Source organism: Pseudomicrostroma glucosiphilum, assembly GCF_003144135.1.
Source record: "Pseudomicrostroma glucosiphilum strain MCA 4718 unplaced genomic scaffold BCV69scaffold_10, whole genome shotgun sequence".
In the NCBI taxonomy this organism is placed as follows: Eukaryota; Fungi; Basidiomycota; class Exobasidiomycetes; order Microstromatales; family Microstromataceae; genus Microstroma; species Microstroma glucosiphilum.
Genome location: NW_020289922.1, coordinates 334,702 through 352,499, shown reverse-complemented (window position 1 = coordinate 352,499; position 17,798 = coordinate 334,702). Strand labels below are relative to the sequence as shown.

General features: G+C 55.0%; 8 protein-coding genes across 8 annotated transcripts; 5 read left to right on the top strand and 3 right to left on the bottom strand.

The window, feature by feature from the left end:
- Nucleotides 1-60: 60 nt before the first annotated feature.
- On the top strand, nucleotides 61-2,416 carry BCV69DRAFT_313498 (hypothetical protein). Its single transcript, XM_025495033.1, has 2 exons — nucleotides 61-383; nucleotides 460-2,416. Exons 1-2 carry the CDS (start codon nucleotides 108-110, stop codon nucleotides 2,290-2,292), a joined length of 2,109 nt encoding a protein of 702 aa, XP_025346913.1. The 5' UTR covers nucleotides 61-107; the 3' UTR covers nucleotides 2,293-2,416.
- BCV69DRAFT_313497 (hypothetical protein) lies at nucleotides 2,389-3,189 on the bottom strand. Its single transcript, XM_025495032.1, has 2 exons — nucleotides 2,837-3,189; nucleotides 2,389-2,733 (listed from the first exon to the last, which is right to left on the bottom strand). Exons 1-2 carry the CDS (start codon nucleotides 3,105-3,107, stop codon nucleotides 2,405-2,407), a joined length of 600 nt encoding a protein of 199 aa, XP_025346912.1. The 5' UTR covers nucleotides 3,108-3,189; the 3' UTR covers nucleotides 2,389-2,404.
- Nucleotides 3,190-3,321: 132 nt separating this feature from the next.
- Nucleotides 3,322-6,782, top strand: BCV69DRAFT_31690 (hypothetical protein). Its single transcript, XM_025495197.1, has one exon. It carries the CDS (start codon nucleotides 3,429-3,431, stop codon nucleotides 6,441-6,443), a length of 3,015 nt encoding a protein of 1,004 aa, XP_025346911.1. The 5' UTR covers nucleotides 3,322-3,428; the 3' UTR covers nucleotides 6,444-6,782.
- BCV69DRAFT_283853 (NAD(P)-binding protein) lies at nucleotides 6,509-8,083 on the bottom strand. The gene is made up of 4 exons (XM_025492840.1): nucleotides 7,703-8,083; nucleotides 7,524-7,615; nucleotides 7,187-7,431; nucleotides 6,509-7,113 (listed from the first exon to the last, which is right to left on the bottom strand). Exons 1-4 carry the CDS (start codon nucleotides 8,039-8,041, stop codon nucleotides 6,623-6,625), a joined length of 1,167 nt encoding a protein of 388 aa, XP_025346910.1. The 5' UTR covers nucleotides 8,042-8,083; the 3' UTR covers nucleotides 6,509-6,622.
- Nucleotides 8,084-8,297: 214 nt separating this feature from the next.
- Nucleotides 8,298-11,187, top strand: BCV69DRAFT_283852 (Pet127-domain-containing protein). Its single transcript, XM_025492839.1, has 2 exons — nucleotides 8,298-10,194; nucleotides 10,265-11,187. Exons 1-2 carry the CDS (start codon nucleotides 8,533-8,535, stop codon nucleotides 11,042-11,044), a joined length of 2,442 nt encoding a protein of 813 aa, XP_025346909.1. The 5' UTR covers nucleotides 8,298-8,532; the 3' UTR covers nucleotides 11,045-11,187.
- A 150-nt stretch (nucleotides 11,188-11,337) lies between these two features.
- On the top strand, nucleotides 11,338-13,771 carry BCV69DRAFT_261214 (hypothetical protein). The gene is made up of 5 exons (XM_025490692.1): nucleotides 11,338-11,653; nucleotides 11,735-11,858; nucleotides 11,964-12,842; nucleotides 12,920-13,453; nucleotides 13,549-13,771. Exons 1-5 carry the CDS (start codon nucleotides 11,610-11,612, stop codon nucleotides 13,594-13,596), a joined length of 1,629 nt encoding a protein of 542 aa, XP_025346908.1. The 5' UTR covers nucleotides 11,338-11,609; the 3' UTR covers nucleotides 13,597-13,771.
- Nucleotides 13,772-14,177: 406 nt separating this feature from the next.
- Nucleotides 14,178-16,540, top strand: BCV69DRAFT_271667 (MFS general substrate transporter; the record flags this gene model as incomplete). The annotated part of the gene is made up of 6 exons (XM_025490961.1): nucleotides 14,178-14,859; nucleotides 14,934-15,012; nucleotides 15,096-15,389; nucleotides 15,482-15,529; nucleotides 15,607-15,797; nucleotides 15,887-16,540. Exons 1-6 carry the CDS (start codon nucleotides 14,575-14,577, stop codon nucleotides 16,538-16,540), a joined length of 1,551 nt encoding a protein of 516 aa, XP_025346907.1. The 5' UTR covers nucleotides 14,178-14,574.
- Nucleotides 16,541-16,595: 55 nt separating this feature from the next.
- Nucleotides 16,596-17,505, bottom strand: BCV69DRAFT_31605 (hypothetical protein). The gene is made up of 2 exons (XM_025495196.1): nucleotides 17,385-17,505; nucleotides 16,596-17,301 (listed from the first exon to the last, which is right to left on the bottom strand). Exons 1-2 carry the CDS (start codon nucleotides 17,407-17,409, stop codon nucleotides 16,652-16,654), a joined length of 675 nt encoding a protein of 224 aa, XP_025346906.1. The 5' UTR covers nucleotides 17,410-17,505; the 3' UTR covers nucleotides 16,596-16,651.
- Nucleotides 17,506-17,798: the final 293 nt, after the last annotated feature.

Sequence of the window (17,798 nt, the reverse complement as noted above, 5' to 3'; positions counted from 1 at the left end):
CGGTCCCACTCGCGCCTGTCAGTCAACCACGCGACGCCCTTTCCGTGAAGATGTCGCTCTCGATGCCACCTCTCTGACGAGATCATCATGAAGGAGTGCTGACTGGCATGACGGGTCACGGCAGAAGTCGCCTTGCTACAACTTCTACGAACGTCCTTGAGTCCACCCACGACGGCACCGAGGCCAAGAGAGCTCGTCTCGAACTGGGGGAAGTAGCTTCGCCGATCGATGGACGGCCTGCATCACCATGCTCGCCCGAAGATATCTCGCAGCTCGCTCTCGTCTTCTATCGTAGATCAATCGAGGCTTCGCGAGCAAAGGACTTCACAAGGGCGCTGAGGCATGCTAGGAAGTGCCTTCTCCTTTGTCCTGACAAGCCACTTGTGAGCCAGCCCGCGAGCTGAGGTCTGCTCTACTCTTCTGACCCCTCAGATTGTATGTACATTGCCTCCTTCACAGTATCTAGCCGGGGCCGCCCGCGGCTTCCACGACAGTGGCTACGGCGACAAAGCAGCGCAAGCCTTGCGATCAGCTCGCGAGATTCTTGAAGCAATGAAGTCGCCTCCAGAGGAAGAAGTCCGAGCGATAGACAGCGCCTGGCGATTGATCTTTCCCTTCGACGGATTCCCAAACGAGCTCGTGTCGGAGATCTTTGGCCATCTATACAACAGCTCAACGCCACTCGAAAATCCGTTCATCGCTGTCCAAATTTGCTCCTCCTGGCGGAAACTGGCGCTGAGACAAAGCAGCTTGTGGCGTGATACCACAATTTTCCTGCCCCTCCCTGAGGTCAATGTCGAGGCTCGGTATGAGCATCATTATTCAGCATGCGAAGAGGGCAGGCTGTATTTCCCAGCCGTAGTGCGGCTTTGTGGAGAAAGATCGATGCACTCTCTTCGGACGATAAAAATGCCCGCACAAGGTTGTTTGAGAGAGGTTGAGGAAACGGTCAAGCTCGCCTGGACTTCTAGAGCCACCCTCGTCAACTTTGAACTACACAGTAGCTTGTACACCGACTGTTGGTGCTGTGACAGATCTCGTCCAGGCTTTAGCGACATCAAAGGATACACACATGAGATCACGACCCGACAGTTGGAGGTTGTTGCTGCAGCACCTCTCTTGGACAAGATCTCCTTGCAGCTTTACGGCGAGGTAGACAAAGAGCTTCTGCATACGCTGGGCCGCCAGATACAAGGTCGAGCAAAGCTCCCAAGCATCATTCGTCTGGTGATGACAGATTCTCCCGCATGGGATGACTTCGGTAAAATGCTAGAGCCACTACTAAGGGTTGCGACGACTTTGGCAATCGAAGCCAAGGGTGTGAAGACGGCTGTCCGCGGGACGGTCACGTACTGGAAAGCGGCTGCTTGCTGTTCACAAACAGTGCAAAAGCTGGAGCTCCCTCTCTTGTTGCCGTCTGGAGAGTCGAGTAATCTCCTGGAGGGTGCTCTGGACGCAAATTCTCGATTCCCGTTCTTGACTGATCTCGTATTGAAGAGTCACGAGCAGCCAAGAACTCTGATACCGATCCCGTCTCCTGCCAAACCTTTTCTTCTGCCCGCGCTTCGCACGCTCGAAACAGATGCAAGAGCGCTGGCTACCTTCGAAACGCCGTTACTGAGGACAGCTCGACTGCGTGTACTCTTCCCAGAGGATATCCGGACTTTGACGAACAGCCTTCGATGCTGGGAACACCTGGAGTGCTTGATGATCGACATACAAGAGTTGTCTACGGAGGGCGTAGATCTGATTCGAACAGCTGTGGACGTCGTGTTCGGGCTACTGGCGTACCCCGGTTTTGGCATACCAGTTTGTCCGAACCTTTCGCGAATCGAATTGGCTTGTCACGAGGTCCTGTATCGTCGCAGTACTCCTGATCCTTACGCACGGTCGTGGCAAAATTACAGCAGGGAACAGTGGGAGGCACTCCCTCACCTCGGCTCGTCTATATTCAGACTGGAACAGGGGAGAAGAAAGAACTGCCAGGACTTCAATGATTCTCAGACTGCTCAGGCGAAATACGCTCAATCTTCAGGCGCATTCCAACGTGGGTCTCAACGATCACAAGAGCAAGCTCCGGCGCCAGATCCATCGATCTATTTTCCACATGCCGTTCCAATCGATGAGATCGTCCTTGAAGGCTGGTACGTGGACCCCGATCTATGGTCTGCAGTCAAAGCTACCGCAACATGCAAGATAACATGTCTACCGGACCCGTCAGTGATGGAGAAGAAGCTCTATTCTGCGCCGAGGAAGCCTGCTAAGGGAGAGAAGAGGATCTATGCCTGGTAGGTGTAGAGCCCGTCGTGGGATGTCCTGCCAATTTGTTTTCGTCACTCAAGCCGTCATAAAGCCAATTGTCCATATGTTACATTGTTACAACAGAAAATCTCACATCGCTGTCTCACCGTCTCTTGCCCGCTGCTGCTGCCGCCTTTGCCCACATCCTCCTTCCCCCCGCTGTCTTTTCCGCCCTCTTGATGGGCCTGCCATTCCTGCCCATCATCACGTCGGCCGAGGTCTGAATCGCAATTGCCGTCGGTCTCGATATTTTTTCCCTCTCCCTAGCTTGAGCAGCTACCACCTTGGCCCTCTCGAGTCGTCGCAGGCGCTCTGCCTTGTCTTTGCAAGCCTGCAGGAGGGGACCGGAATAGCGGGGATTGAGCGAAGGGGCGTAGGAGGATACTTCCGAGACGGTCTCTTCGTCTGCAGAGGCGAGATGACTTATGACAGCTGTTGAGCAGCAGGTGGTGCGGGTTCAGAAGCGACATCAGCTCACTCCTTCCTCCGTGGGCCGCCCGTTGGGCTCTCCCTTTGCTAACCTCATTCTACTCACTTCTGAAGCTCATTTCTGCCAGTGACATCAGTCGCGCCTTCCTACTGGCGCCCTTGATAGCTCTGTCTTCGGCTGCTTTTGCTGCCAATGCTTGTCTTGACTCTTGTGTTGCAGGTCCAGGACCTGGGATGCCATTGAGTGATGTCATATCGTCTGTAGTTGTATCGGCGCGTGCCACCTGCTCGTCTTCTGGTGTGGATAGGCGTGAGCGCTTGACGCCACGGGGCCCCATCATGGCCTCTGGCTCAGGAGAGCGCTGCCAATCCTTCATGATGTATACCGCACTGACTGATTCGAGGTCACTAGATGCAAATCCTCAATGCGGTGAGCTAGCGAAATACGTGTGTGGATCGGGAGCATGCATCTAGCCAAGCATGATAAACGGAAATCGTCAATCTCGTTTCTCCACACCGGAGGCGCATCATCGGATCGGAAGCAGAAGTCCCGTGCACTTTTTTGGACGCGAGTGATTAGCAGATGTTCCGATCAGAATCGGCTTACATTCAACACCCACATCCTGCCCTTCATCGTCTCGTATCGCCATTGTATATATCGAGGTCCCTTCAGAGACCGCTTGGTCGTCTGTGATCCTATGCGCCGTAGCTGCGAGCTCTCGTCCTGGATCGGAGCATCCTCGACGGCAGGCCGAGCTCAATTCGCTCGACGGGCTCTTCCATCGCCACGCCTTCAACGACACTCAGGCAATGAGGTCGGCGTGGCATGGCCGCGGCTCTTGCCCCTTCTAGCAGCCAGCGTAGGCCCATCTGGTTGCCGTGGCATACACACCGCTGGCGCGTTGCGACGTCAGACGGCTCTGCGGGACAGTATCCTCGATCACGATCCTGCTTTCGCATGGGATGCCAAGCCTTCGGACGGCTTTGGAGAGGAGACGCTGCCGCGAAATCAGGTAGAGTCGGGGCTTGCTGCCATGGACGACGGGGAACTTATAGACCATTGCCGACAAGCTGCCGCCTACGGCCTCCGAGGTCTCGTAGATGAAATCCTCGCCCACTTCGAGGGTCCTTATGGTACCGCTCCTTCAGCTTCTTCTTCCTCCTCGCCGAAGTCCGCTTCTCGCAGGCGACGCTGCATGGAGGCGATGACCCAGGGAAGCCTCAGTCGCGATGGCAGTAAGATTTTGATCTCGCCAGAGCAGATGCTTCGCGTCTATCAACTCCTGCGACAAGAATATGACCAGTCACGGGAGGACCATCTTTTCGCTTTCTTGAGCCGACGCTCGGCCCGCTACCTTGCCTTGCGTCTTTCAGCGTCAAAGTACATCTATCTCTTCGATGCCTTTCGAGAAGTACAAGAGCAGCTACTACAGACAAATGCCTCTGAGCAAGACGACGCTGGTGCTTTCCCGTCTAGAAAAGAATTGATTCACACCTTACAATATTGCCTCAGCGAAGCGCTTTGGCAGCGGGGAGGCTCGGCCTTAGTCCGGTCTTCTCTTGACCAGCTACTCTCTCGAGAGGCAGAGAGAGCCATCCTCGTTGAAGCCAGCGATGATGCCAAGGCCTGGCTCGGTGATGAGGCCGACCCGGACTCTTTCTTCGCATTGTTCACGCGTCTCTTTGCAATCAGGCTCAGCATTCAAGCCGGTGACGTTGGCATGGTGGCGAGACATTGCCACGCAACATTGACGCGATTTGCATCATCAGCTCGCAGTGAGACTGTTGCACTTCAGTATGCGATTGATACTGCAGAGGCCCTCTGCAGAATTTCGCCCATCAGAAAGGCGCCTAGCAAGACAGATGGCTTCAGTCAGAGTCAGCAAATTTTGAGAGACTTTGCAGATCAGCTGGTACCGGCGATGCAGTCTCATCATCAAGCATCTGCCATACCCCCACTGAGAGGCCTATGTGAAAAGATGCTACAGAATCGACGTTACCAAATTCTGGCCGATTTGCTGCTCCACTACAAAGGTCTTGGGCTTCGCATCACACAGCTCATCACGGCGTTTCAACTCACCAGACTGGCACGAGGGCTTGTCCTTCAACGAGGAGTGTCTGTTCGTCAGCAAGTCATTCAGCTTACGGGCTTTCCAAGTACCGAAAGCGCCCCGAATGAGGCGGAGCTCCTAGTCCTTGACCTTCCGGCCAAGCGTTATCTGCTCAGCGCCTTCTTGAGGCTAGGGCTCAAATCTCAGTCAGCTTTACTATGGAACCTCTGGACTAGTAATGCCAGTAATGACGCCGAGCTTCTTCGAAGAGACATGTCAACAGTGGTAGATCTTGTCAAGCTATTTGCCGACAAAGACCCAAAGCGTCAACGCTCGTTCACCAAAGGCTTGTCAGCCGGAGTGCTCAGTACGAAGCAACGAGACCAGGAATTTGCATCCACTGCTTTGCAAAGGTTCGTCGATGCCAAGACGGGAGAAAAGTACTCGCACTTTGAGTTGACCTCCCTAGCTGTGGCATACCTCTACCTGGGCCGGGAGAGTGAGGCTTTGAACGCCTTCGTACAGCTACTGCATCAGAGGGAGATCCCAGACGAGACAGATGTCATCGTGCTATTATCAGCAGTATCTGGTGATGATGCTGAGAAGGCTTCCCAGCTCTATCTCTCCTACGTCACTGACACAGGCAGTGAGGTCGCAAGGTCGGAGGGTCTCGAATCGCCTTTTGTCGGACTACGACCTACTCCGAAGATCTTCGAGCACCTGATTGGCATGGCTTTCAGAGCCCAAAAGGTCACTCTTGCCCACGACCTCGTTCTCCAAGCGTGTAACCGCCTTCCTCAGAAGGATTGGACGGATACAATTCTGGTGCTACAGCGTGCTTTTAGGGTCAAAACGCGTTACCTATCCTGGACTTGGCCTCTGTTAGTCCAGACAATCACACCTGAGGTAGCAGCTAAGCTTGACGCTTCCATTCTGAGTCGAATGATCTGCTGTGCTGCCGAAAGACTTGGTCCTCTGGATCCAGAACCCGGAAAGAATTCCGCCAAGAGCAAGGTCGTGCCAATTGCTACCGCCGATACTGTAGCGGCCATCGACCTGCTCGATCTAGCCACGACACGCACAGGCAATATCGACATCAAGGCTTTTCACCTGATCCTGGACCAGCTCCATGGCAGAGCCCGCTGGATCGAGCGAAGGAGGGGGAGGAGGGAGCAATCACAGCCCTCTTGGATAGCTCAGCTCGACAGGGTCGTCGCGTGTATCCGCAAAGCCGACCACATACATCAACAGCGCTCTGGCGATCGTGACCGACCTCTCCCTGTCATGGCTGACTTTTCCCCGGCCGAGACGAGTTCTGCCTGGGGGTCTGCAACTGAGGAGACCACTCTCCCATCTTCGGGCCGTCGTTCGGGCCGAAGGACCAGCCTTCTCCTCAATCAGCTCATCTTCCGCAGGATCCTCGCAATCTACCTCTCCCTCGACGATATATCGGGCGCCTCACAGGTCTACCTGTGGATGAAACTATGGGACCCCAAGACTACTGTCGGAGAGAACCTGCGTAAGAAGCTGAGTGGAATGCTCAGGAGTCTGGACATTCTGGAGCTAGGGACAAAGAGTCCAAGTTGGACTTTTGAAGGGAGGAGGATTGAGAAGACCAAGTCTTGGTGGAGTGTGGGAGTCCCTGGAGAAGAAGGAGAGTGAAGCTGCTAGTCGCGGACACGGCTAGGTGAGCGGAGGGCTCTGTATATGTAGCAATCATCAAATCAATTGTATCACCACCACCTTTGCACACCAAAGCTCCTCCCTATCTGAGCTGAGCTGAGCGAATGAGTTCAATTGCTTATATTTGGGGCTCGATCTCCTCGACCCCGATCCCACATTTAGTCTACAACGTGGTATTTGCCCTTCTTGAGCCTAGACCCACCCGTCTCCACGGGCTGCTCGAACCGCAAGTTGGACCTGTATCTCCTGAGGTAGACAATGGCTACCTCCTCAACTGTGTCTGGCTCAATGCCCAGGTCAGCCCAGCTTTTCGTCCCAGGCTCATCGGCGAGGTCGTCAATGTACCTCCTGTCCACCTCGTCTGGGCTCAACATCGGCCACCATGCCCTGTCTGCGATCTTCGTTGCCGCCTTGAGCATGAACTTCGGCACATTCAATCCCTCCCTGCGGATCTTTTCAAATGTAAGAGATTGCACCAGGTTCAGGAGCTGGTTGATGGTGTAGGTCCTAGGTCCGGCTAGAGAGAAGGTCTGGCCAATGGAGGTGAGTTCGGCATCGAGCATCACCTCAAGGGCGTGGGCTACGTCAATGGAGTGAGCCGGGCGCAGCTTTGTCTGGCCATAGTTGACGTGCCATGTGAGAGGCCAGCCTGTAACGGGAAGGAGGTAGCAGGTGATCAATTTCAGGAGACAAGAATACCACTGCCCGCGTTTTACACTCACTAGCCATCTGGTTCAGGAAACGGTCCTCGTGACCGTACAGATGTCCAGGCCTGACAATTGTGGCTCCCTCAAAGGCACTCTTGACGAGCTCCTCGCCTTGGGCCTTGGATCGGAGGAAGGGCGATGGTGAATCCTTTGAGGCGTTCAGGTGGGAGACGTGAATGAATCGAGATACACCAGCGTTGGCGGCAATGGAAGCAATGCGGCCAGCGCCTGTTGCGTGGACGTCCTCAAAGGTAAAGTTCCTTGCAAGCGAGACAGCGGCAATGGTAGGAAGGTGAAGCGATCAGGCACGAGCTCGCTCTTAACATCCTTGCGCTCACTTCATGCCACTCACTTTGTCTCGTGCGCTCGTCCGGTCAAATTGTAGACGACATCTGAATGACGCAGGCACTCCTCAATCTGCTGGTCCGAGCGAAGGTCCCATTCCTATCGAGGGTCGTGGCAGAGGCAGAGAACATCTTCAGCACATGTTCTGCAGCATTGTGTTGGCTCCCTCTCCCACTGTGAACTCACCATTGGCACGATCTGACCCAGATCTCCCATTACTTTCAAGTGTCGCTTCTCGTCCTCATCTCTGTAGGGTACGACGACCTGAGTACCCTTCTGCGCCAGCCTGTCGACCAGGTATCTTCCTAGGAATCCAGTACATCCAAAGACGGTAGCCACATGCCCTGAGACGGACGATCGTCCGCCTCCGTATGGTCCAGCTCGGTGAATGGGGAGACCAGTCTTGCGCTTGATTACCAGGTCGTGAACCGAGCGAGACTGCCCGACGACGGCAGCCGAGCGGGCCAGAAGGGCCTGCCTGGCCAGCAGAGTGGTGGAAGAGGACGCCGTACAGAGCAGAACCATGTTGGGATCTACTCGAGTGTAGGAGGAAGGATGGGAGCAGGTGAGGGGAAGTGAGGGTAGCGATCAGCTCCAAGGCCATGCGACGTTCCGATGATCAATCCCGCCCACCAAGGCCATCGTCCGCCTGGCGGAGGGCAGCAGGGCCAGGCGCGCGCGCACACACGTCCCACCATGTCGGACCGGAAGCGGAAAGACGAAGGGGCCTGCACTTAATTTACTCTGAGGTCAGGTAAGGAGGGCAAAGTACAGAGGGCAGTAGCCACATCTTCCTAGACTACCAACTCAACGCATTAAGTCTCCTCTGCCTCGTTCCGTCAGCGTCTCTTTGGGTCTGGCCACTCTTGAGCCCTTCGATGCTGGCTCTACGGAGGCTTGGAAGCCATGCGACGGCTGCTGGACCGCCATCAGCAGCGCTATGGCCACGTCCCAGGATCGTCAGCTGCTCGACTAGTGCATCTCTAGGTGCAGTACTGACGACGAGCACAAGACTGATGTCGCAATCGGTACTCATAGCCCCTCCCATCATCAGGAGGCGTTCTTTTTCATCCTCAGCTGGACTCGGCTCCAAGCGCCTGCGTCGAGTGGCAAAGAATGCAAAGAAGCGTGCCTTGGCAGGGTCAAGCCAAGCGCCAGCATCTCAGAGTGAAGCGCCTTCCCAAGATGCTTCTTCCAAGAAGCGAGCTGTGCAGTCGGCTTCGCCTTCATCGGTCTTCAGCAGAGGGAAGGGCAAGGCTCCAACGAGCCCCTCTGCGTCCACGACGACTGCCGCTGACGGAGGCTTTGCTGAAGTGGTACCGGGCTGGGGACCCGATATGCTCCAGGTCATGGCCGAAGATCAGGTCGCCAGCCCTGGTCCGACCGCCTCTTCTAGCAGCGCAAAGTCATCAGGAAACCGGGATCCTCCACCCCATATGGCTCCTGCTGTGACGACTACTCTGCTAGATCGGGACGCATCCGCAAAAGCGCGCAAGATACAGTCAGGCTCGTACGTGTCTGACAAAGTGTGGGATCTCAACGATGAGAGCACGAAGAGCGAAGGCGCATTGCAGGTGCTCACTGGCGGTAAGCTGGCCACCAAGGACATTCCATTCGACCCGGTCGCGCCACTGAGGAAAATGGAGGTAGCCACCCTCTCCCATGGTTTGGACAGGGTCCTGTTCAACCCAGGCGTTCATCGTCTGAAGGATCCGAGATCAGGAGTCTACAACTTCCCGAAGACTTTGTCAGACATACCTGACGTCGACTTGTTCGATTATCAGGCATTGCCAGCCTATGTCACCTCCTCTGTGGACGAAGAGCTGCGCGAGATCGCGCAGCGTGAGCATGCTCAATTCTGTGGCTCCACCAGCAGCTTGACGAGCATGCTGAGTCAAGTCTACTTCCTCATTAGCGGATGGAAGGCGCCATCTACTAAAGATTACTCCGAAGACTTTGCGGAAGAGCCCAAGGGCTTTTCTATGGCTGCCAAACTACCTGCTCTGATTGGCCTAAAGCCACGGGCTTCGACCGATCCGACCAGCCCTCATAGGACGTACTATGCTATCGATCAGGACAAGGGTAAGGTGGACCCTTCATCAAATTCTAATTATGTTCTGCAGAACCTAGGCAAGGCTATGGAGAAGATGCTCACTGCGACCCCAGAAGAATTTGCGTCGTACCTGCGGGTGAATCGCCCCTCAGGCCCACCTACCCCAGACTCTGTAAAGGAGGCATACCACTACGCAAAAGCGGGAAGCAACTTCTTGATGCGCAGTCAATTGGACTGTCACGACGCTCGTCTCCCACGGGCGACTTTTGATCTGAAGACCAGGGCTGTCGTCAGCGTACGACACGATCGAGCCAATTGGGTCGAGGCGAGCGGATACCAGATCAACGCCATGAAAGGCCTCTTTCAATCTTACGAGAGAGAGAGGTATGACATGGCGCGCTCGGCTTGGCTGAAGTACTTCTTTCAGGCGAAGATCGGCTGTATGGACGGTATCCTTGTTGCGTACCACAATTCTGCACAAGTATTCGGGTTCGAGTACTTCCCACTCGAAGATATGGCGGAGAGGATCTTTGGCAGCATGGAGATGGCTGATCAGGCCTTCAAGCTGTCGGTGGCTCTGTCCGAGAGGATCTTGCAAAGAGCAATTGAATTATACCCAGATAGGGTGAGTACTATTATTGTCATGACGGTCGCGATGCAGAAATCGCTGACAATGTTTCCTGTCTGTATCTCAGCAATTGAGCCTCACCCTCGAAACAAAAGAGCCGCCGAGGACCAGACGCAGCAGCAGCAGCCAAGAAGTTGACCCCAACGCGGATCTGATGAGAGTCTGGGTCGAGCCGTCCGACGCTCGTCAAGAAGGCGAAGAAAGCGCAGAAGATGATGGCTCGATCAAGGAGAGGAAGATTACTCAATTCGATGTAACAGTGGATAGATACATGTGGGACCGAATCATTCAGGGACCCGTCGACTTCGATGCCTTCAAGATGAAGCCCAGCACAACAAAGGGCAACCAGGCAGAAGAGGTTTCTCTACGACCCTTCGACCTGCAAGTCGAGTATACCATTCGTCCCCGAGGGGACCTCTCTGAGAATGCCACCTACGCAAATCATGACACCGCAGTGAAGAGACTCAAGTCTATGGCAGCCCTTATCTTGCCGAATTTGGAAGCGACAAACGCACGAGAGCGACGTTTGGAGGCAGAATTGTCGAAGAATCCAGAAGCTCTGCAGAGGTACAAGGAAGACAAGAAGAGCGGCATTGCGCCTGGTATGCCTCGTGCGCCTGGCCAGATCGACCTCTTCCGCCTGGACGATGAAGGATCTGTGGAGACTCCTGATTCTGACTCTGGGCTCGACGACGGATCAGAGGAAGATGCTATGATCAGTGAAGCAGAGGCAGCTATCACAAAGGGTCAGGGTCAGTGGAGAGCTGCTGGAGAGAATATCTGGTCTTTGAGGAAGCTAGCGCAGAAGGGTGCTCGGGATAGGGAAGCGGAAAGGGCCCAGCCCTAAGCGAGGTGGGGGCGAAGGATCAGGTAGATGGACATCTGACAAGAATCATCAGTAGAGCACTCCGTCGCACTTGCCGCAACTACAACACATTGTATCAGTATCAACTCATCACCAATGATCACCTTTTCATTATTGATCCCTTGCGAATCGATCGACTGTAGGTTTTGTCTCATGACACCTGGGCAAGAGTGTGTGTGTGCCTTTGGTGTGAGCAAAATGTCCGCCTTTGTTCTGCCGCCTTGCGTCATCAGCCCCGCACAGACGCCCTTTTTTGGGTCCAACAGATTTACACCAAAGGGCACAGTCAGCCAGAGGAGCCCATCCATCCTCTTGAGACATACATTCTCTTCCCTTGATACCCCTTGGGTCATACCCGGCATATCCTCCTCTGCTTGACCTTCGGCATCATTGCTCGGCGCATCCATCGTTACTTGGCAAGAAGGCCGTCCAACGACTGCCTCTTAAGGCTCGGCCGGGGTGATTAGTTTGTGACATCCTACCAACACATCGAGGTGCGCCCATAGACTGACCCAGGCGAGCTGAGCAGCTCCCGTCTCGCTCGAAAATGGACTATGGAAGCCATAGCGGGGGCGGAGGTGGTGTGTACAGGTGAGTCATGTGTGCTCTGTGCGAATTCGATCTACAAAGACCTGCATTCTGACCCTGACTGCTCTTCCTTGTGACGAGTAGCATGTTTGGCGCACAGGCATCGCAGCTTCTGGCTGAGCAGGCGTCTGCAGAACCGTCCGGAAGCAACCAGTATGACTGGGACGCACAACAAGCTCCCGCTTCGAATGAGCTGGATTTGGTCTTTGTGAGTCAGACAAGGGGAGGGGAATTCTGCTAGCTAGGCCTCCGAGGGCTGCGCTCTGTAGCTGACACCACTGCTCCTGCTTCCATACTGCCTGCGCCTGGATAGATAATGGACGCAACGGGCTCAATGGGATCGTATATAGACTCAGCTACCAAGAACATTGAAACCATCTGCGACAACATTATCCAATCCGAAAAGCTCTCCACGACCGGAGCGCTTAGAGTGGGACTCGTCTCGTTCCGAGACCATCCTCCGCAAGACTATACGTACGTGACCAAGAACTTCGGCTTCACTTCTAGCATCGCAGAGATGAAAGAGAACCTTGCGGGGCTGTATGCATCGGGAGGCGGTGATGGCCCAGAGGCAGTGACGGCGGCGCTCAAGTGCACACTAGACCTGGATTGGCGGCCGTCCGCTACCAGGCTCGCCGTCTTGATTACAGACGCTCCTCCTCACGGCATCGGCGAGTACGGCGATGGCTTTCCAAAGGGCTCTCCCGATGGCAGCGACCCTCTTGTCTTGGTGCGACAGATGGCCCAGATGGGTATTTCGCTCTTCATGGTAGCTTGCGAGCCAGGCCTATCATCCTACAGCAACGCTGCAGACTTCTACCAAGGCATAGTCCGTGTCACCTCGGGCCTGCTGGTACCTCTCACCACAGCCTCTCTCCTGACTCACGTCATCATCGCAGCAGCCGGAGAGGCGATGGCTCTGAATCGTCTGCACACGGAAGTGGGCGATGCAGTTGTGGAGCGTCTGAAATCTCTCAGTCTCGAGGCAGCTTCGAGCGAGCGGCCTCCGGCGGTATCAGACTTGATGGACGAAGTGGCGAGGGATCTCCATCAGCGCCTGTTGTTGCGCAATGAGAACACAAAGCAGCTAGTGGTAGAGAGCATCTATAGGGATTCGGATGAGGCAAGACAGAACATCGAGGTGTGGAGTACGGCCCCGGACGTTGAGACCGCGAAGCCGCACATCCAGAAGGTGAGCTCGGGATAGTGTGCTCTCGACAGACATTGAAGTTACTAACGCGACTTGTTCATTCATTGCTTGTCGTACAGGTATACGGCTCTCGACTCTCCGACAAGTGGCTGTCGACTCGTCAGACCAGCAGCTCTCTGACCTCGCACGCTCCCTTCCCACGCTCGAGAGCCGGAGGCGGTAGCTCCTCCTCTTCCACCTCGTCTACTTGGAACAATGTCTCCTCCACTTCCTCGGCTTCAAACCCTTCCCCATCCTCGCGCAAGGTGGTCAGCAACTTCTCAACATTCTCGGCCGGCACAGGAATGAGTATGAGTGGGTCTCCCTCTTTCGGATCGCCTCAGCGCTTCGGCGGGACAAGCACAAGTGCTGCCTTCTCAGCGGGCTCTCCCGAAGGGAACAAAAGTCCAGCTTTTTACGGTGCAAGAGGCCAACAGGGAGGGAGCAGGATGGGTGTTCGTGATGACGACGATGACGACGACGATGATGACGACAAAGAGGAAGAAGACAGGCCTCTACCTGTGGCGGTTGAGACGGACGAAGGGGCGCTGGAGTTTGCCGGAGAAGATGGGTCCAAGTTGCGCCTCAAGCAGGGCGCGATCTCCCTAGATCAGGTGAGTCCGAGCACTTCCACAAGCGCTGATGACTCCAGTCCCGAGATGTTTGCAGCCTACTGACAGGATTACCACCTTCTTCTCCACCACTTCAGGCAAGACGACTGGCCATGTCAAGTGCCTACAGAGGTGGTCTAGCATGATGATCCTCATCCCCATTCCCTTCTCCTAAGACTTCGTATAATACCATTCCCTCCATGCCCGCTCCTTGCCTTGATTGGCTTTTTGGCCCGTGTACCTTTCTGTGAAAATTGAGCGGCCGGAGCGATCCATCGTCGGACTTTCGGGCTCTGTCCGTAGTCCGGCCGTGTTCCCATCACTGCAGGCAATGACGCCATATCGACATCGACAAATCCCTGTGAGCCACACACACACACACTATACCTCCGAACTCTCATGCCGTCGATCGTTGGTCGGATGGCTGTGAACGATATCGACACTGCATCGTTGCCGACGGAGAGTTGTTGCTACGCCCTGAATGGCAGCTACAGTGTTCAGGTTCGGCCATCCCTTTTTTTCCTCCAAAGCTCCGCGGTGTTTGGTGCTTTGCTCTGAGTACCAGCTGAGCTTGCTCTCCAACACAGCGCCATGCTCGTCCCCCTGGAGTTGGCGTCGGATTGTTCAGGGCGCTCGAAACGCCGCTGCGGTCTTTGGTGGCTTGCTCTCACCTACAGCGAGCTGAGGTCTCTTTTGCTTTGCTTGTTTTTTGCTCTGTAGCAACGTCCGTGTCGCTAAATTGGCAAGGGCTGCACCCCCTCGTCGGCTGGAGATCGTCTGTGGTAAAGCGAAAAGTAGGAGGGAGCGAGGGGGCGTCAGGCAGAAGGGATGAATCGAGTGTAGTCTGCGGTACGAGATTGGTATGTGCCTCCGGGTGAAGAGGTCCGGATGATGGTTTGCGATGCTGAGTGGTAGCAAATGTGAATGGGAGCGGACGATGGAGGACGGAGGGTAATGGGTAGTGGTCTGAATGGGTCAGGCGAAAGGTATAGATAGTCCCAGTGTCGGTGTACCCCCTCAAGACTGTGTTACGAGGATCAGCCCCCACTCATCCGAACAGACCCCTTGATACCCCGGGCATCATTCTGTCGAATTTCGCTCCTACTATTCAACACCGTCCCAAGATGACATCCTCGCCTGAACTTCCCTCTCGCTTGAGCGGTACCGAGCATGCCGGAAGAGGCCTCTCTGTATTCGACGACAATTGCAACTCTGGTGACGCTGCTCAACACACCTTTGATGCCAAGACCGAGAAAGGGCTTGCAGAGCCCTTGGCGCACCTTGAAGACAAGAGAAGGACCGCCGCGATCATGCGTCGACTGGACATAAGGATCCTCCCCGTTGCGGCTTTGCTGTACTTCTTCAGCTTTGTCGACCGAACGGCCATCGGCAACAGTAAAGTGGCTGGGGTGAGTCAGTCAGTCTGAGCGGGCGTAAGAGAGAGCACTCAAACTGACCCAACCTGTCGCGTGTGCAACAACAGATGGACAAGGACTTAGGTCTCACAGAGGGACAGTACGAGCTTGCGCTCAGCTGCTTCTTCATCACATATGCAATGCTGGGTAGGTAGCAAGGCCGGCTGGACATCGACGAACTGCAGGGCTCTGACACATACCACCTGCATTTTCTGCTTTTTACTCGCCAGAGGTCCCCTCCAACCTCTGCCTTCGCCGCTTCGGCGCCCGCAAGTGGCTTCCTCTTACAGCACTCCCCTGGGGCCTTCTCATGATCCTCACAGGCACCGTGCAGGACTACCGAGGCCTCATCGTCTGCCGAACACTTCTCGGCGTCTTCGAAGCGGGTATCGCGCCGGGACTGGCTCTCATGCTCAGCCTTGTTTACCCGCAGTCCGCTATACAGCTGCGCATCGCCCTCTTCTTCGCCGCTGCCAGTCTGGGTGGCGCATTTGGAGGGTTGCTGGCGTATGGACTGTCGAAGAGTGAGTCAGCTTGCCATGTCAGCAATGAGACTTTCAGGTGCTCGCATGGTCTCATCTTCTGCGACCCATCCCACTCCTTCCCTGTCTCGCAGTCCAGACTGTAGGCTTCGACGGCTGGAGATGGATCTTCACAATCGAAGGTGAGTGCATCGAGGAAGTTGCTCACGCTGTTCCCCAATGTTATATCGTTGACGCTTGCTTGCTTTGTTGTCTGCAGGAATCTTGACCATGCTTTCAGCGATTCCCGCGTACTGCTTCCTCTGCAATGGATTAGAGGATGCCAAGGGCATCTCCGATGACGACAGGGCGTACATGAAGGAGCGTATAATTCATGACGGCTCCCAAGGAGGGGTGATCGAGGTGAAGTTCAAGGTTCAATACATCTGGGATGCTTTTAAGGACTTCAAGGTAGGTCGCGGTAGAGCCTCACTCTCACGCAGGTATATGATACTGGGTACTGAGACCTCCATTTTTTTCTTCTTCTTCTGCTGCCACAGGTTTACATCCTGGCTTGCATCTTCGGCCTCACGGCAGTCCCCGCTGTGACTTTTGCTCTCACCTTACCAGTGCTCCTCAACACTTCCTTTGGCTACGATCACATCAAGTCGCAATTGATGACGGTGCCTGTCTACCTCCTTGCCGTAGTCGGCGTCATTCTCTTTGCCTGTCTTTCCGATCGCCATCAGGCCCGCATCCTTTACTACATCATAGCCATGACCATCGCTCTCATCGGTTGTCTTATCTCCTTCAAGTCCGACGATCCCAAGGTACGCTACGCTGGCTCCTTCTTGGCGGTCCCTGGCGTCTTCGCTGCTGCGCCGTGCCACATCGCCCTCGGCTCCCAGAACCTAGCCCACAAGACGAAGAGGGGCACGGGATTGGCGATCCTCATGACCTTTTCGGCCATTGTTCCCACTACCAGCTCTGCCCTCTTTCCCACCAACGAGGCACCTCGTTACCCCACAGGCCACAAGGTCTGCATCTCTTGCGGTGTGCTTGGCATCGCTTTTGCCATCGCTTATGGCTATGCTCTCAAGTGGGAGAACGACAAGAAGAGACAGATGAGGGAGAGCGGTGAGGCTGAAAGATTGACCAGGGAGGAGCTGATCGACCTGGGCGACAAGAGTCCTTACTTTGTATATCGCTTCTGACATGAAAGAAGTCAGAGCCCCATGTAGGTTTTACGAGCCATTGTACATGCCGAGATAGGCGACATCGAGAGGCAGGGTGCCTTGAGCAATGAGATATTTTCTTCTTTCGTCTTACTTGATCTTATTTTGAGCCGAAGCTGAGTGCGTAGCATCTAGCTGCCTCCAGGCTTGCCAAGCCCAAGGCACAGTGATGGCTGCTGCAGCCCACAATGAGAACGCAAAGGCGGCCATTTCACCCGCTGCAAAATCTGATCTCTTCGTCGGAACGCCCAAGGCCATCTTCAGATGCTCGGGTAAGATGTTTGCAATGGCACTGGCTAGTGCAGAGCAAAAGACGAGGGTGAATCGCTCGATGTGGATTGTGAGTCCAACGAGAGTCTGCATGGTGGCCCACCTCTTGTGCTCGGCAATGCGGCGCGAGCGAGCCGTCGTGACAGTCTTGTAGGCTGTGAACAAGAAGATAGTGGAGATGATCCAGCCAAAGACCTCAGAAGTGGGCCAAAGCACCCCTCTCAGAAGAGGCCTGAGTACACTTGGCGTAGAGGAATGGGCTGCAAGGGAAGCAAATGGGCGATGGAGGTGCAACGCGTCCTCGTGTGTGTAGAAGACACCTTTCGCTTTAAAGAAGAAAGGTGTGATAGCCAGAGGGAGGGCAGATAGGAGAATCAACCTGCCAAGGACTCGATGGAGAGCTCGATAGCGGTTGCGCAGATAGGTCGAATGCTGAAGCGGAATGAAGAAGGTCCACAAAGCACTGAGCGCTCAGGCGGGACGAGCAGAGATCCGATAGCCGGGCGAATCAGCCATGATCAGGCGGACCACAATTTCTTAGCCAGTAACTCACGCAGGCAGGACGTGCCCAGCCCCATACAACCAAGGCTCCTTCGCTATATTGCCCAAGGTGAAAATCTGCCCTTCCAGATTCCTGATCTGCCCCAGAAAAGGGGCAGCATTTGCTGTCTCCGTGGTCTTCCGCACCATTTCTTTCGAAAATTCAGAGTTTGGAGTGAGATACTGCAGTACTGCAAACCCTGTCACGAGGACAGTGAAGGATGAGAGGAAGAGGAGCAGACCAGGTGAGATGCGGTCCAGCTGAGACACGGCTCCGATGAAAGGTCTACGCATGTCGGACCCTTTGCCGCCAGCCGACGTAAGTATCGACGATGTCATGTCGATCTGAAGATGGGGAGAGACGGCATCTGTACGAATGCCAGGTTGCACGCCTACTCGTTAGTGCTATCTGCAATGACTTCGCGGG